The sequence below is a fragment of the Alligator sinensis genome, unplaced genomic scaffold (assembly GCF_000455745.1).
Source record: "Alligator sinensis unplaced genomic scaffold, ASM45574v1 scaffold662_1, whole genome shotgun sequence".
Classification (NCBI taxonomy): domain Eukaryota; kingdom Metazoa; phylum Chordata; order Crocodylia; family Alligatoridae; genus Alligator; species Alligator sinensis.
The window spans coordinates 65,419-84,353 of record NW_005843130.1 but is presented as its reverse complement, the minus strand read 5'-3'; the positions used below and the strand labels follow the sequence as shown (position 1 = coordinate 84,353).

At 40.7% G+C, this 18,935-nt stretch overlaps 1 protein-coding gene across 1 annotated transcript in view; it reads right to left on the bottom strand.

Moving 5' to 3' along the window:
- Positions 1 to 18,935, bottom strand: part of TCF12 (transcription factor 12) — a 100,489-nt gene that overhangs the window by 58,045 nt on the left and 23,509 nt on the right. The window contains exons 2-3 of the mRNA XM_025193907.1: positions 16,881 to 17,016; positions 9,723 to 9,775 (exon numbers count right to left, since the gene is read on the bottom strand). Coding sequence (XP_025049692.1) covers positions 9,723 to 9,775; positions 16,881 to 16,995 — 168 coding nt within the window. The 5' untranslated portion in view covers positions 16,996 to 17,016. The remainder of the gene's footprint in view (positions 1 to 9,722; positions 9,776 to 16,880; positions 17,017 to 18,935) is intronic.

Below are 18,935 nucleotides of genomic sequence, written 5' to 3'. Positions count from 1 at the left end.
AATAAGCCATTTTTTGTGTACTGTGCAGTGAACAGATGCAAGAGACTGCAACTCAGCAAGAATGCATGTTTTTAAACACCAAGCTTAATGTCTCTTTACAACAGAAGCACCACAAGAGTGAAAACATGAAGTACATTAACTTCCCAATCGACACAGTTAAATAGTGGTTTACCACTTTAAACTCAAATATTTGCACATCTGTAACCAAGAGAAAACCCCTACCCAACATTAAGTAAAAATGTGCTTATACATTATAGTGCCCAACATTTAAGAAAAGAAGTCTTATACAGAATATTTATGTTAAAGGTCCAAAGCAGTATTCCAGAAAGGTGACACATGAAAACACAGGAGAACATTTCAACAGCAACAAATTATTAAGTCAGAAAAATTCTGCCTCAACACCTGAGACTGGCTGTCTCTCTCAAGTATGCATTCAACTTTAGAGTTATTATTTAATATTCTTAATAGAAATGAAACGTTTTGTTACAAGGGGCATAATGCTTAGATGATAAGTAACTGTAATCTCTATCAGCTTCTTTAGGATTGGAGCCTAAACAAAATGCTCATAAGTGACATTTTTCTTATGAAGTTAAATTACCCATTAAAGTAAAATTTAATAAGGAACTTGAAATGCACCATTATTTCCCAACTAAAAAACTTTTGAGCCAGGTTGAAAATTTTAGATACTTTGTTTTTAAAAATCCAGACAAAGTGTTATTGTTGACATTAAAACACCCGCAAATGTACAGCTTCTTATGAGAGGCACTTAGCTACACAGCACAGTATTTAAAATTGGTCTATTATTCTTGATAAATGGATGGCAGGTCTCACCAAACCAGTACCGTTCTGTGGGTAACCACCACTCCACACTGTGATAAATACCTCTGTGCATCATATTTAAAAATTAAACTTAAATCTGAGATTCCAGAAAACCTTCTGAAGTGAATTACCATGTTTCTGTTACTGAAATATGTACAAATTTAAGTGAATTACATATTCTTTATCATGAACGCAGTATGATTTGAAAAAGTAATGGGGGAGATAGGTCCCTCTGCTGGTCCAACCCTAGTATCATTTTGTTTAATATTTCCTTACTATAGTGTAACATGTTTCGCATTTCTCATTTACTTCTCAAAACAATAAATAATAGCACAGCTACTGTTGCAATTCTATAACTGTCCTGAAGGTGGCTCTATAATAAAAAAACTGTTCATACAAAATCAGTCTTTTTAATCTGTTTAATAAACTAGGCACAAAGCAGCTTTAGGTGACTGTGTCAAAGCGCAGGTAGGTGGCTATACAGAGATGTAAGTTAGGTGGAACATTTTCTTCATTTTTTTTGTTCGCTGGTTCATTGCATGGCAAAAGTCTTTGGAGAAAGAAGCTGTCTGGATAATCTGTCAAAAGCAAACGACAATCCTTTTGTCGTCCATAGTTAGGGATCTAGCTAGTACTCCCTTAAGGAAGATTTTTTTTTTAATAGCCTAGCCTAGCTATCATAGCAAATGTCATGAAGACTTGAGATTACATCTCCAGGATTGTACAACCTGTTTCCTTTATGGCCTTGAAGTGCCAGACCTCAACAGCATAAGAAACTCAATGGCACTAAAAGGTTAGGCAATTCTAATTCATTTTTAAATTTATACTTGGAGACTAAAACTAACATCTGCCTCCCCATTCCAGGATGACAAGTGAATCAGCAGCCTAAAAAAACCCAAAACATGCCTGAAATTTCTTCTGGAATTTATACAGTCTTTTTATTTCAGCATCGTTTTTTCCAACAAAAATTTTTATACTGTTTAATCTCTGATAATTACATGGTTACATCACACCCAAAACAGGCCAATTAGCATTTTTATTGATCAAGCAACTTAGAAAAAAAATAGCTCACTTCACAGCATGACACAAGTAAAAGTTGTAGACATAACTTATTACTCTCCCAACATGATTTTTAAACAGCTCTCTCACCAAACTGTGATCATAATCAAGCACAAGACCGTAAGAAATAATTTTACATTTATAAAAGCGTTTATCCCTGTTGGGTGTTATAAGGAAAAGCATGGTAAATAATGGGAGATGAACTGGCACACAGGCTTTGATGCAAAGCAGTAGTTATAGCAGTGACATATATTAACTTATTTCTAAGTTAAACAAACTACAGTCTATTCACATTGGTTTCTTTGATTAACATTAAATATAAATATAAATGTAAGACCCTTCTATTCAGAACTCTATTATAATTCACTTGCACCTTGGAAGGATACTATGCAAGGATACTATGAAAACTTTAAATCAGAACAAGTAGCATCAATAGAAAGCCCATACAACAAATCCTGACAGCCAAGGAGACACTTTGGCAAAAAGAACCTAGGACAGAATTCTATTGATAAGATCCCTGAACCAAGTAGTCCCGGTGTAGTGACAACATCAGGACAGACAACTTGGATAATTCACTTGATCTTTGGAAGGGGGATGATTATTTGGGCCTACTATACCAAGACCTTTACAGTTTGACAGAAAAAACTTTCAATAATTACTAAGAGCTGAAAGTTTGGAGTTTTTTTTCTCTGTTCCCATACCATAGAGCAGATAGAAAAACACATTGTATGATTACTCCTGCTTCCAGATCAGCTTCAAGGGAAGCCAAAAGTAGTGAATTACTATACTCTAGACCAGGAGTGTTCAACCGCCGGCCCAGAATGCCATGTCATCCAGCCCACAAAGCTCCAGAAATTTGGCAGTGGGGGAGCAGCGGCACCTGGGCCCTACACACTGGATTTAGTGCCCAATCCCAGCACTCAACCCCAGTGAGGGGGACTGGGCAGCAGTGGCACTGTGGTCCCCAAGGCCCAATCTCAGTGAATTGACCTGGCAGGAAGTTGTCCCAAGGGCCCATCTGACCCACAGACTAGTCCTGCACCATTCAGCTACCCTACAGGGTCAAAAAGTTGAGCACAATTGCTCTAGACCACTGCTTTTCAAACTTCCTAGTCACAGAAACACTTTCATATTGGGTGCCTATATACATGCAAAGAGGCTACTCTAACACGTTGCAATTACAATGCATCGAAGCAGACTTGATTAATTGAATCTGGTGGAGCATGGTAATTACTGCTAATTACTCCAGTATCACATGCATCAGCGTCTCCATCCTGAAATATGGTGCATGGGTGCTTTAACTAAAGCTGTCTGGTGAGCTTTAAAGGGCCCCCGCTGCCATTTTTCAGCATGGGGATGCTGATACAAGTGATGCTCTGGATGCTTAATTAGAGCGGCTTGAGTAGCTGCTCTAATTAAAGCATTCACCCTGCCTCCCAGAGCACATTTATAAATGCCCATCATTTTTTCAGCCATGGAACCCCTACCTCTAGCCTGTGAGCTGACAGGAAGCCGGGCAACCTGGCCTGGCAATAACAATGCACTGCCTTCTAGTCAATTCTGCTACTACCCTCAATCTCTTTGTAAGAACCCCTGATGACCTATATTGCAGAACCCCAAAATTCCACAGTACAGTTTGAAAAGCACTGCTCAAGCCTCCGGAAATGACCTAATGAGGTCCATGATAGAGTAAACCAAAGGACTGCTCAGAGACAAAAACAGCCACTGTTTAAAAACACCAAGGTCTTAGCTTGTTTGGTTTATACTAAAATCCTCAGACTTGGATAATTTAGGCATTCATTTATTCAGTACCAAAGACAAACACAGTGCTTTATAAATAGAAGGCAGGTCCCTGATGTGAAGCACTTACATTCAGGAGCAGACATAACAAGCTAAAGGTACCAGAGCAGAGTGCTGAACCCCTGACCTATGGGTCACATCTGATTTGTGGAGCTGTGTGATTTGGCCTACAGGGCTCCACAAAGGTCCAGAAATTTGGTGGTGGAGGAGTGGTAGCAATTAACACTGCTACCTCTTCCCCACCACTACATTTTCAAGCCCAATAGGCCAGATGACATGGCCCAAGTGCAGGAACTGGCTGGTATGTGCAAGTCTGAGGCTGGGATGACAGGCCTGATTCAGTGTGCAGGGCCAGGACTGAGGGCATGATATGGTATACAGGGCCAAAAGTTGGGCACCACTGGTATATATAGTGAGGGAAGAAGTATGGAAGAACAGGGGCTGGGGGAAACAACAGTAATAAACCAGGAGTTCTGTGTGCTGTTGCCCACAAAATTTGTGAGCTAGGTATCAGTGTTCTAAATGTTTAATATATTATGGTGACCATGGCAAGAATTAGACAAGCTACTGCTGCCTTTCAAGGTGTTGGACACCACAGAGAAAGGATGTGAATTTACCAGCTGAGCAGCACTACATGGCTACAACAATCCACAAAGCTAGGGACAAATCTAAAGAAATTTCTGATGTCAGACTCTGGGATTTGACACCACAACTTTAGCAAGAACAAGAATTCAAATATTAAGAAATAAATAAAACTAAACTCTACAACGTGTACTTTCAACCAAAGTGTCACCTAATCCCTACTGACAATACACATGCCTCATGACCCTCAAGCATTTTAACACACTACTGCTGGTGGTACCACCTTGAAAATAAAAAATGAACTTCTGTAAAAGGACTCTGAAAATGGAGATCATCACCCACATGTTTCCAACTGGATACTTAAGGAATACTGATTCAGAGTTGGCCACAACATCATCCAGTGAACTTTCTAGTATTGTCAATGATCCTATGTCCTCAGCTCTGAAAGATGTTTATAGTCACTCACCATCGTAAATTTTAAACTATTTTTCATATAGCTTCATTATTTTGGGCCTAACAAATTAGGATTCAGATATACATTCAAAAGGCTAGATATTTATGTAAATATGTAAACTAACTCATTAACCCCCAAACTTCTTCATTTCAAAGCAGTCTCCCTACCTGAAGTTGCCTTCAGGAGGAGAACAGACTATGTGACCTATTATCTTCCTTCAGGAACTTTAAGCATGCTTCCTGTTTAGTGTCCTCACAAAGCAATTGCCCAACTCTATCCCTAAGGGACATGGGAGGTGTAAATCCAATCCTTGGAAAGTAGATATAAGACCTCTTTTTCATTTTCCACCTATGTATGCAACCCAAACTATTTTTACATCTGATGAAGTACACTGTTCTCCTTCTCTATACATTTTATTTAGTTAGCCTATAAAGGCATATATGGTGCTGGGTATGACCATAAACTTACCCAGGTGAGGGCCTGGTGCAACATGGTGGGGTTACTTGTGGTGGGGTAGTTCCTATACAATACCACAATGATGCAACCTCCAGAGTAAGGCAAGTATAGGGTGCCTCAAAACCCTAGCCCTCACTGCCTTGCGGGTGCTCCTTCGTTGGAGAAATGCTAAGGGACATCATCCTGACAGAAATGTGCCCTCTCTGAAGCATTAGGCTGTCAGCAGCAGTTCTTGTCCATTACTCTCTGGCAGAAGCTATAACTACTGAGGCACTGAACATCGGGATTCACTCTAGCCTTTGGATTCTGTCTCAATGGTCTAACAGGGGGATGGTAGGTCTTGGGCGATCTTCACTCCTCCATACTCTTGCCTAGGTGTATGTGATAAAGGTCTTGGTGTGATGGCAACTAGATTTATCAGACACCTGACTAGACTTCTTAGGTGTACAGCATGATCCAGAGGATGGACAGTTGGTTACTAAAGCCGTATAGCTACTTGACTTTCGACTGACTTCAGACTAACATGGCTAACTACCTCTCACTGCCACCCAGACTTGCAATAACCTGAGCCAGAACCAGATTGGGCACTCTGTGTTAGGGGTTTTTTTCTACATCTGTCTCTCTCCTAGGTATAAAGAAAGTTTCTGGGATCCTTCTCTCTCTCTATGCTCTCATGTGTCTTTCCCTCCACACCAATACAACAAATTACACACATTATTCTGGTTACACCACTGTTCAGTAGTAGAATTCTTACTGTAAATGATAAATTGGTACATACAACTGACATACATCATCTACAAGGAGATGTGTCAAAGCTCCCATAACTAATCTATGAATTAGTTTCCCCTAAATATACTGCTAAATTAAAGTGGACTTTAGGAAAAGGACTTTACTTTTAATCTCCTATTAAGTTGATGTGTTTTAAAGTTTAGATTTTATACCAGAATAATTTTGTGAAGTCTTAGGTAACACACTTATTAAAATACTGAAGAGTATGTAAACACGCAAATTCTGTACTTCTGTTTTAAAAGCCTCAGTTTTTAAACTTAATACACAATAACAATAAAAAAAATAAAAATTTATCTAGGTGAGCAGCTTAATAAAAAGATAGAAGACAAATCAACATAAGACTGTGACCTTGAATGTATTTAGGATGAGGTAGATTAAGTAGCAAAAGTTTAATCTAAAAATATTTCTGACATTAATCTTCTTGATTTTTAATATTTAGTACAATTATTAATGCAAATTAAACATTGTTATGGTATTAATTAGAACTAAACCAATATTTTAACGGAATATTTAGACTTTTTCTGATGAAGAGCAATAAGTAAGAAGTAAGTATTAGTCTTCGGCTCATGGAATAGTCACAATTGGATTTCAGCATATTTTCAAATCAGCTTGAGGTTTTAATTTTTCCTCTGAAGACTGTACTCTTCCTTGCAAGTGCGCAATATAGACTCATCAAAATATGTGCTCCGCTGATTAGTTACAACTGGCCTCCAGTCACCTGGTATTAATTTTGTTCCCTGACTGGGCTAAGGTAAGTCCCACAACCAAAAGGAACGCTCATAGAATCTGCTGGGGTTTTGAATCTCTCAAGGAAAGCAGCTGATAAAGAGAAATATAAACGTATGTATTCCATGCTACATAAGTCTTGTCTAAGGAAACACGCAGAAAAGTAGGCTACTGTGAAAAAATTACTGGACAGTACAGAGAGTTTATGATTTTTCTTCTCTCCTCCTTGTACAATATGCTTGTGCAAATGTAAGATTTAAAGGGTGTAGTTTGATCTGACTGTCTGCATACCAGTCTTCTGAGGATTGGTTCAAGTCAAGCTCCACCCATCTGAAATATATACAATTTCCTGTGTCATTCTGAGGCTGGAAAACATTCAAAATAGATTTTCCACAAATATTTTTGCAGAAAGGGTACAAGGAGATTCAAGTCAGATTTAAGTTTGAGTAAACACTCAACAAAATGTCTGAGGCTTTCATTTACCTCTAACCACTTTCCGAGTAGCTACTCTTCATCATTAGGCACAATCAAGAACATAAGTGGATATTTTTTTCTCAAAACAAGCAATTCTAAAAAACTTCTGACATGCAATATCCATCAAAAAACCCAAAGAGAAAAAGTGTATTCACAAACCACAGGAAGACTATTATAGTAATACTTATAATACTAAATGATCAAGACTATTATAATAATACTTATAATACTAAATGATCATCATTTATTTTCCAGTTAAAATAAAATTACCTTAAAAGTTGAAGTACGAAGAAACATTCATACTTATGTAAAATCCATTTCGACTAGAAAGCATTATAGAAATCAATCTTCTAGCAACTCAAAATTAAAAGCCAACTCTCTTCCTCTGGTTTGTAAAAAGTAACAATTAAAGCTTCTTTTCTCTCCTTAGTCATTTTCTATCTAATGATAATTTGTAGCAAAATGAGATTAAATAAACTGATTCAATTTTTAGCTTTGCCAAAATGCAGTCTGACTTGTTAGAACTGACTTGTCACAAAAATTATCTGAGTGCTTTCTTCCTTTTATTCACAGAATTTCAACAAGATTCAAGCTTCCTTAATGCTCAGTAAATTTTATTTTATGTCATCATCCACAACCAACATACCTTATATTAAAAAACTGGGTTTAGTTTAATTTGTTGTCATCTTTTGTAGTAGCTATGCTCAGGACTGAAACATAAACATATGGAAACAATGCATTTTAAAAACTGCATTAAGTCCATACAGATCACTGATGATTCACAGTTACTGCTCCATCTTCATCACTGAGGTTTGTTCAACATTTAATAAAATCAGCCTTTTTTCTGCCCTCTTTCTTCATTTGGTAGATGAAAAATGAAATAAGAAACATTAAACACATGCCACTTCTTAAAATTAATGCTTGGTAAGAGAAATTAGATAGATTTTTCACTTGCTAATATGATCTCTTTACCTGGGCACTACTACTAAATATTAATATGTAATTTAACTTTTATTACTCTCCTAGAATTATAGTAATAAATTACATGAAAATTGCACTGTTACATGTTTTAGCTAGTCTGTCATTTTTAATATATTTCTGTTAATCTAGCAGAAATCATCTGCTAGACTGTAAAGCCATCCCTGCATAACATACAACTGTTAAAATGTAAATTGCCAAACTATTTTTAGCTGCTGCTGAAAAAAAAATATTCCTGGCCTCGGGAATAATGATTTGAGGCATTGTGTTCATTTTGTTTATCAAGCAGCTATTCAGCCTCTAGTGGGGCCCAAGTGCTTATGCAAGCAAAAGCTTTTAAGAGTGCCTGCAGCTGCAATCCTGGCTTCCAGGTAGGCTGCAGGTTCAGAGCACAGCTGCCCCAGGCTGTCTAAACTATCTCAGTTCCATCTGGAAGTATGGTTAAAATAGAATTTCAGATGCAGGTTTTTGTATATATCACAGTGAGGGTGGGGGAAACTAGAAGACACCATCTATACTTCAGACTTAATACAAAATAAAAAGGATCAGACCCATTTTGCTCCTACTATATTACTGTAGCCTGTGCAGTATGTTCTATTCAGCCTATCTGGCTTTGAGTTATGACTCATCCAAGTGCACCTGCGCCCATGTGTTAAGTACTGCCAAATAAAAGCCCAACATCCATTTACACAACAAAGAGATGTACCCCGCAAGGCAGCAGAGCTTCTCCCCCCTCCCCTCTTGTTTGTTCTGAACAGAAAAAAAAAATCCTGTCCTTCACTTCACTGGGGATTTTTCACTTCACGTGGATTTTTAAATGCAGATTCATTTATAAACAATTTTCTTCCTTTAAAGAATAAAGCATATTTAATACCACAAAACACCCCTATAGCATTAGATTATCACAGCCATTAATGATTTTTCCACCAAAACCCTTCCAACCTTTTTCATCAAAGCCCTTTATTCTCAAAGGATAAATTTTCGAGCAAAGAGGGATCAACAAACTAGTTGCTTGAAAGCCTTCCTGATGCTAGGCTGAAGTTAGGAAAGGCTTAATGAAGGCTTTAAAATCCACCAGGGCTTCACAATGAACATCTGACTTGGTGATTTATGCATATTAATAACCTCAGTCCTACTGAGGCAAGCTGAGCTGTACATGTCCTCCGAATCTTAATGTCTTCAGCTCCATTGGGATTATTACAAATGTAAATTTCTAAGATTCTCAGCTATTAATCTCTGTCTGTCCTCCTGTTCAGCAACATAATGACTAATTAAACATCAAAAGACCTGTACAGGAGATCTTCTTTGACAGCTCCTGGCCCAGCTCTCTTCCCAAGAGGGGAATTCAAATGACAGGGACAAGTGGGTAAGAGCATATGAGTAAGCTACAAATCATTGCTATGAAATCTAAAAACTACACATCAAATGTGTACTTAGATCTTAAGAACCACTCCCAGTTATCTAGGTTAGCTTGTTTATGAACCCTGGATGAAGTTTTCCTAATGATAACTTAAATGATATGTATATCAAGTAAATAGAGTGGTCTGAGCCCATTTTGGTTAGGAGTTAAAATTTCAGTACTTACAGAAGAAGGCAAACCAGGGGGCACCTTCCTTACTTTCTTTGTTTGTAAAGGATCTGCACACAGAAAAACACATTTAATCAGCTATGTTGTGTAAGAAAGATTAAAAAGAACAAACACCCACAACAAACAATTATTTTCTTTTTGAAATGCATTTGCTATTTTCCAGCTTCATGCATCTATTCCTCTGTATCAATGAAATGTATCTTATATACTAAAACAAGGAGCTAATAAGTAAAATATGTGTAGCCTTTTCTAAAATAGTGCCTTGCTTATATTACCTTTGATCTCAGGGGATTTTCTTCAAAGAAAGTCACTCCTGAAAAGGGTACCACTATCAGGTACCGCAAGACCCTAATGTACTCATTAAACAGTGGCCTGCGATGTACAGGAGACAGAGAGTAATTTTTGGACAAAGTTTCCCTATTTGTGTTCTTGGTAAAATTACTATTAAAAAGTACCTCAGTGACACATTAAAATCCAAATCAATTTAAACTGACTTCAAAACAGGAGCATCACTAAGTGGATTACAACACTGATATACAGGGTTTGCTGCATCACAAAACCTACTAGCTGTAACAAAGTTTTTCAGCTACCTTCCAGAAGTCATTGAGACAATTCAGAGCATTTCAAAACATTAGGAAAGTTGGGAATATAGCACCCTCTCTAAACGGTATCAAAAAAGAAGCCAACCTAAGCCACTGTGCAAGTCAAAAGCTTAAAAACTATGCACAAACTAAATTTTAGCTGAACTAGCACAGTCACCATGCAAATTAAGATACCCAGTACAACAGAGGCACCCCCATAACTAAATTATCTGCTGATGTTATCATCCGTACTTCAGATGTATCCAGTCTTCAAACATAAAACCTTATCCAATTTGATGTAGAATTTACGATAGTGAATTTAGTGTCAGTATATGACTAGCTGAAAATTAATTACTCTTTCTATTGTGTAAAAAAGGCAAGTAATTCCAAGAGCAGCAAAGTAATGAACTTCATTAACTTTTTCTCCCATTCCACATTTCTCCCCAGTATACATCTACTATTGCATGCCCTAGGTGCCAATTTAGAGAAAAGCTACTGTTTGGAAGACATAGTTAAATTTTTCAAGGGCATGTCTATACTGGGACGTGTAGAGAATGTATTCCCAACTAAAGGTGTGAATTGAAATTAGATTAGTTAAACCATAGCACCTCACACAAACTTGGGAGTGGATGTCTCTCATTCAGAATTAAACTGCCTTTAATTCCATTTACATTGTAACTCAGAAGGAGTGTGTCCATACAGAAGTTTATCATGGGTTAACTGGTCTATTTTTAAATTAGGGAAGTTAAATCTGAATGGAAAATCCCAAAGTAAACAAGCCCCAAAGTTACTGTTCACATTTTTCCTGGGAAGTGGGGTTGAGAATGTACTTCCAATACTTTAAAACAGTAGCTCTCAAGATAGGGATTGCAGCAATTTAGCATGAGGTGCCAACAGCCCCTGGATCACCTAATCCTCCCACAACTACGATTAGCCAGTATACACAATTAACAGGGAACAGGTTTTACAGTGCCTCACTTGTTCATAATTACCCATAGTGGGCATTTATACATGTGCTCTGAGGGTGGGGAGGGGGAGCGCTTTAATTAGAGCAGCTCTGAGAGCCATTCTAATTAAAGCACCAAAGCATCAGGTGTATCAGCATCCCTGCACTGAAAAATGGTAGCGGGGGTGCTTTAACTAAAGCTAGTTGAATTAGCTTTAGTTAAAGCATCCCTGCTGCCATTTTTCAGTGCAAGGATGCTGATACACATGATGCTAGAGTCTGCTGGAGTGTGGTAATTACCACACAATTAATTTAGTCTGCTCTGACACGCTGTGATCACAGAGCATCGGAGCAGCCTCACTGCACATGTATAGGCACCCAGTAAGTGAAAGTTAATGTGGGGCAACTTAGACCTGTTTCATTCAAGGCTAAACTGGCCCAGTTTAGCTACCACTGAACAGACGAACAGTAACTACAGAGCAGTTGAGATGCAGTAAAGTCCCACCCTCTCAACTGTGGGTACACATATACTTGCTACTATTCTGGGTAAATCCTGACCCCTGTTAATTAAGGGAATCTCAGATACTCTGTACTGTCTCTGTGCCCTCAACTACCATGCAGTGAGAACTAGTTCAGAAGCTTACTTGAATGAAGCAGAGATAAGTTGCCTCAGTTTACCTTTCACTTACTGCAGAGTCAATGCAGGTACAAAGAATTTCTGTACCCATAATTAATAGGACACAAGGACTTAAAGTTCCTCTGATGCTATGTGGTAATTGTGCGTCCAATCCTACACTGGTTAATTGCAGATATATGAACAGCAATAACTGTATGTATGGGGTTTGCAGGAAATTATCATCTCTATGTGGATTCATGCCTGCAAAAAATTTGGGGGCTGCATATTTATGACCACAAACCCTCAGGTCCTGATTCACATCCATCCAGTTCCAGAAAACCAAAGAAAAAGGATATCATTGAAGGTTTTCGAACGATTTAGCCATCTTTATTTTTATCTTCTAACAAACCACAAACCTTAGAGCGAAAGTTCTCTGCATACACCGATTTGTTTTGATTTGCTTATTTTGAAGCAAAAACACATTAAACTATTCAGTTCCCACATGAAATTTCAAGTTTGTAACAGAACATAAATATAGCCTAACTTGGTCTGGTTTGGGGTCCCATTCTGAATGTTTCACACCCATCAGTGACAATGCAACAGTGAATGTCAATGTCCCATACTATTTAGCAGTAAAACTGTAATGTGGTATCAGGTATCCCGCCTGTTGAATCAATGGGAGTAAAGACCAAAACCAGAAAATGAAAGAGTTTCCTGAACAATCCAAAACAAGAATCCTGGTAAGATGTTTTACTGCATTCCTCTTAGTTCTGGAAAGTGCTGCAGCTTAATTATTATGAGTTCTCATCTACGCTAATGAATACTTAAAAAAATACTAGATATATATTTTAAATATCCACCCTGAATGAGATGGCAGTTATTTTGGCAGATAGGTTTGGATGTCAGCAACAGAAACATCAACAGCAGTTAGTTTTAATTTGTAAAAATATAGGTCCATAAGATCAGCTTTTTCTAATTAAAGAAATGCAAAACATTATTTCAAACAAATTCATGCCCTGTATCAATAAAACATGTCAATGGATAATTCCTATTAACTGTTAGAAATTTCTTGGAGTAGGATTTTATCTGATGAAACTTTGTTGGGGGTAAACAATAGTTGGAGTTGAAAAGTTAAGTAGAGATATATGCTGGGTTGTAGTGACAATGAGTCTTAATTTAACATGTGACGATAAGAATACCACAAGGAAGAAAAAAAGTCAGAAATGTGCAGAAACAAAAACACAGAACTATAGCAATTTCAGTAATCTAAAAAGGAGAATCAGAGGATTTAAGTAAAAGAATTAACATACACAAAAACCCCAAAAGTTTTCAAATTGGAATAATTTCAGAAAACAAATAATTAAATGCTGGATTGTATAACTCAGGGGCATCAAACTTATCTGGCAATTCATCCAGTCCCACGGGGCTGGATTGGGCCCACAAACTAGTAATGGGTACCAAGATCCATGGTTGGCCTCATGTAGGCACCACATGCATGAAGTGCATGGATGCTCCATGTGGCGAGTGCTCCATGCAGTGCATGATGTTGGAGCTGGCACGCATGCTGCACAGAGCACATGTGGCCAAACCAGGACAAACATGGCTGGTGAGTATATACACCATAGGAAGCATGTGTACAGCATAGGAAGCACCAGCCTTACATGCTGCACCCAGCATGCTCCAGACTGTCTTTGCATGCCACACACAGAGCTGGGGCCACTGTGTGCAGCATGTGGGGCCAGTCAGAAACCCCCAGGCAGCATCACAGGCCAGATCACAGGGCTCTGTGAGCCATATCTTTGATACCCCTGATTTCCAAACTTGATAGAAGAGCATGGGCGAGCAATTATTTTAACTCGAGGACCACTTAATATGTTTTGATGAGCTGTTCAGGGCCGCAAGGGTAGCCCCGCCCCTTGACAAGTGCCCCACCCCTTAGTTCCCATCTTGGGACTGGAAGTCCTGCCTCTAACCTCTGACTTTTGCCACTGGAAGTCCCTCCCCATGCCCCCTGGAGATGCTCCTTTTGGAAAGAGGATTTGCCATCTTAGAACCGGAAAAAAAATTCCAAATTATATACTAAAAATCAAATATACATCCATAATAATATATTTTAATTTAAGTAAAAATATATATTTTTGTCCTGATTAGTGTTTGTGCTGTATATATAGAAGTGATTGAATAATAGCTCAAAATGAAGTCCTACTCTTGTATATTGTGTGGGGTGTGGAGGGGCGTCAGGGGGAATGGGTGAGTGGGTGTGGGTGAGTGGGTGGGTATGGGGGGGTTTGTGGGTGGTTGGGTATGAGATTTGTGGGGGGCTGTCGGGTGTGTGGAGGGGGAGGGTGGCTGAGGGTGTGTGTGAGTGCATGTGTGTGGTGGGGGGGTGTGAAGCAGTGAGCACGGCTCGCCCAGAGGTGTGTCAGTGGATACAGGATTTCTAGGGGGTGTATTATGTGTGGGGGAGGGTGTGGTTCTAGGGTTTGCAGGGGAGGGTTTGAGGGTATGATGGGGTATGCATGGGAACCCCTCTGTGTGTACCCCCCTGAGCTGCTCAGCACCCATCTCCACCCTGCAACAACCCAGAGCCCGTGCATCCTGTGGTGTCTCCCCCCGCCACTGCCAACAGCGTGAAGCCACAGCGTGCCCCGCGCCCACTCCGCACTGCCCAGCTGTGGTGCATCCTGCCACCCCTGGACATGCAGCAGACCTAGAGCACTTCATTCCGGCTGCTGCTGCTGCCCCCAGCCCTGCAGTAGTGGCAAGGACCAGTGCGTGCAGCCCTGACCCTGTGTGCCCTGCACCAGCTCCGGGCTTGTCCGTCCAGGCTGAGCAGCAGCAGAGGCAGTGCCAGGCAGAAATAGTTGCTTGGCTCGGGGCAAAGTGGCCCCTCCCCCTTGCCACTTTTGGGCAGTTTTTGGTGCAGCCACCTGGAGCCTGCACCAGACTGCAGTGTGGCTCCATCACTGCTGCCTCTGGGCTGCCCTGTGGCTGCTCTATACTGTCAATACTGCCATACAGGGCAGCCCAGAGACAATGGAGACACAGTGCAGACACAGGGCAGCCCTGCACAGGCTCTAGGCCAGGGGCAGGCGAAATGCAGGCTGTGGGCCAGACGAGACCCACCAGGCCATTCTATCTGGCCTGTAGGGCCCCTAAAAAAATTAGAAAATTAATATTTATCTGCCCCTGGCTGCTTGTCATGTGGTCCTCAATGGCTTACCAAAACTCAGTAAGCAGCCCTCTGTCCAAAATAATTGCTAGCCCCTGCTCTAGGCAGCTGAACCAGGAAGTGCTGGTGAGTGGGAAGGGCCGCTTCCGCCCCCAGTGCCGAGCAGCAGTTTGTCCAGCACTGCCACTGCCAAGCCCAGACGAGGAGCCTGGAGCCAGAGCAGGGGGTCTGGGCTGAGTGTGCTGGTCCCGTCCTGTACCGCAGGGCTGGGGCCAGTGGCAGCAGCAAAGGAGCTGCCACGGCCCGGGCTGCCTAGAAAGGAAGGCAGTCCCACTGCAGAGCTGCCCCAGCCCTGCTGCATACACAGGACATGAGAGGGCGCATGTAGTGCAGCAATAGCTAGGCAGGAGCATGGGGTCTGTGCCAGTGTGCCAGAGCCAGCGCTGGCAGGGCCCAGAGTGGGGCAACAGGAGAGTGGGGTATGGTCCATCAGAGCCTCTATGGAGCTGGGCCAGGCTGTGCCAGCAGGGAGAGGGGGGAGCTGGCCCCTGCACTCCTGCCACCCAGCCCTGGTCCCCTGCTGGCCCAGGCACACCTGCACAAGCCCCACACTCCTGCCCAGCTGTCACTGCACTCTGCATGCCCGCTCACTGCTCCTTCCCCCACCTGTCGCAGCTATTTGCTAGCTTTCCTGCCTGTAGCTGCCGTTGCTCCTCTCCACACACACCTCCTCCCCTCCGCCAGCCACTCTGGCACTACGTGGTTCCCATCTGTAGCACTGGGACCGCAGGAGCTCGCCTGGACCGGCCCTGAGGACTGGGGTGATCACCTAAGGTCCTCCCCTGCCTCCCTCTCCACCCCCCTTTCTTATCTGAATTTCCCTCTCTGGTGAAGGGAGGCTGGAATAGCCCGAGGGTCCCACACCAAAAGTTCCAGCTGGGAGCAGTGGAGGGGGGAGGAAGGGGGGGATGGGGCAGGGCCGGGCTGGTCTTGCTTCTGCAGCAGTTTGGTCCTGCTGACAGCTTCCCCTGGGTCCTACTGCCCCTGTCATCTTTGACAAGCAGTCAGGGGCAGATAAATATTAATTTTCTAAATGTTTTAGGGGCCCCACAAACGGGATAGAATGGCTTGGTGGGCTGGATCCAGCCTGTGAGCCATATTCTGACAGCCCCTGCCTTAGAGGCTACCGCTGTCAAATATTCTGTTAGTGACTACTAGTGAAATACATATTAAGATCCACTTATCTCTTAACATCTCTAGAATATGCTGTACATAAGGTTATTTAGTTGCAATTCATTTTATGTAACTTTGTTTAGACATATTTTAACAGGGAAAAAAAATTATCCATCTAATAGCATACACCAAATAAACGGTTTTTCCCCTCCTATTAATTACTATATTGATCATTAACAGCTACAAACATTATGGGTACCATAAACTCCACACTGCCCTGAACAGATTAACTTTTACCGTATAAAAGGATAATTGTTTTTCCTTTGCATTTTGACAATTTATAATGGTAATGACCTTAAGGTCAAACATTTTCAGGAGTTAATGATGGCCTGGGTTAAGGGCACTACTCTGCTATTTCAAATGGCCATCAACTCCTATCCATCTGTCATTACTGCTCTTGCAATTAAGTTTTTATTTTAAGGGACTACTGATCAGTTCTGAACCCAAATTACTGTTTCAAACAAAAATTCACTAAATTTTGTATTCTCATTTATTTAGTTCTAGAGAGAATAATCTGCAATACACAAGATTACCTTATTTTTAGGTGACAGTTGCATATCAAAAATACATCAGCTTTAAAGATTTAAGGATAGTCTGCATTACTAACCAAGAGTTGACGGGTCATGAAGTGGTCTTCGGCGTGGATTTGTGCCAGAAAATGGGTAATACGGTGTTCCAGGTTTTCCTGAGGATGATAACTGACTTGGGCTTCCAAGGCCCATATCCGGTCGAAGAAGACTGGACTGTAAAACAAACAGTGAAAAAAGAAATGTAAACTGCATCTCTCTCTCTCCCTCTCTCTCTTAGCTTCAAGTTAAATTAATAGATTATTAATTATACTCACTTCTACCAATTGTCACCATTTATTCAGTTTTCAAATCAAGGTCTTAAAGTTCAAAAGATAATTTTTTTTACTATTAAAAAAAGTTCTGTCCCTACAAGTTACACTGTAAAAGAATAAGCTTGGCTGCAATTCATGAAAAGGAACATAACCATTTATATTTAAAAGGTGTGCCTACTAATCTGTACTAAACTGTGAACAAAATCATAATATTTTGTTTAATTTACTATGTAAAAGGAAAATAATGCATTCAATAAAAAAATAGTGTGATATTAGAACTTATCATTCAGATTCTGTATTTATGCATTGGTGTATCTATATGTACACAAAGACATTGTCCTAAAGAGCCATCTAAAATGCAGGCCTAAAATGTATTTTGATTGAACATTCCATATGGGCGTTTAAACACCCTTTGTTCTGCAGTTTAACATTAAAATAAAGCCCAAACTTAACTCTTTATAAAAGTAGATGCTACTGAACAAGAGAAGCCTGTTCACTATGACAGCAACACTAATCACAGTTTCTCCTCACATATTAATATCCCACCCTGCCTTAGACACTGCATAAACCATTTTATATATACAGTTTTGGCTAGGTAAAAAATATATATTTATGGCAACATCAAGAGAAGTGACTTGTTTTTTTTTTATTCATACTGGGTCAGTACCTGAAACCTGGTACTTATTTTGTGTTTTTATACCTTTTATATTATTATGTTTGACATTGAATCAGAATCAAGGATGCAAATGGAGCTACAAAAAAGGCATGCAAAAAAAGATTTGCCTGCATGTGTGTCTAGATTTAATCTGTGCTAGCAATATCAAAGAGCTCAACTGGACAATAATGAGGGAGGCCAGGGCAGACCTTGAAAATGTTTTCTTTTTTCTTTTTTTTTTTTAAAGTACTTCAGTTTCCACAGCAGTTTTTGGGCACACAAACTACCATGTTTACTCACATAGCACATGCACCCAAATAAGACCTGTACCCTGCTTTCAAAGGCAGAGTGAAAAAAAATTCTTGCCAGCAGCATAATGGGACAGCCGGAGTAGGAGAGAGCAATAACCTGTGACTGCTCCATTAACTCCCTAGCTGCTGTCTGGCTGTGAACAACTCTTCCCTCCACAGCAGTGTCTGCTCCAGCAGTGGCTTGAGGTGTCCCCTTAATGGGGGGACAAGGAAAGTACCCCTGCACGCTCTGAAGGGACACCCTCCAGCTGCTGCTGCAAACACACAGCCAGCCAGCAGCAACGGAGTTAACTGAGCAGCTACAGGCTGTTGTTCCCTGTTACTGCAGCTGTCCAGCCTTCACACTGCTGGCAAGCAATGCCCAGGCAAAAGCTCCCGTCTCAGCAGCAGCTTCTGCTGCAGGAGCCTTTCCTGGGGCAGAGAGAAAGTAACACTGCATGTGCTGTACGGGGGCGGCATAGTGAGCACACGGGGCTCCCTACCTGCTGGCTGTGGACAGGAGGAACCCTGCCTGCTCACTGCGCTGCCCGGGCAGCGTTACTTTTCCTTTCCCCAGGCTCAGCTCCGTGTATTTCTAAAGGAGAGAGAGGAGAGAAGATTCTATTTTGTTTTAACCTTAAGAAATCACAATTTTGATTTTCACCATTTTGTTGGAGGGATTAGAGCTGGCAGAAGTTTCTTGACAGTTCTCTCATCCAGTAGTTTACTGGACAGTGAAATGAGCTTGAAAGCAGCAAGATTAAAAATAACATCTCCTCTTTAATAATCAGATGTTACATTCCTAGTGTCTATGATGGCATCAGCTTAAAACCTGAACTGGCAACGCTGACACGCAAGTTTTTTCTATATAATAGT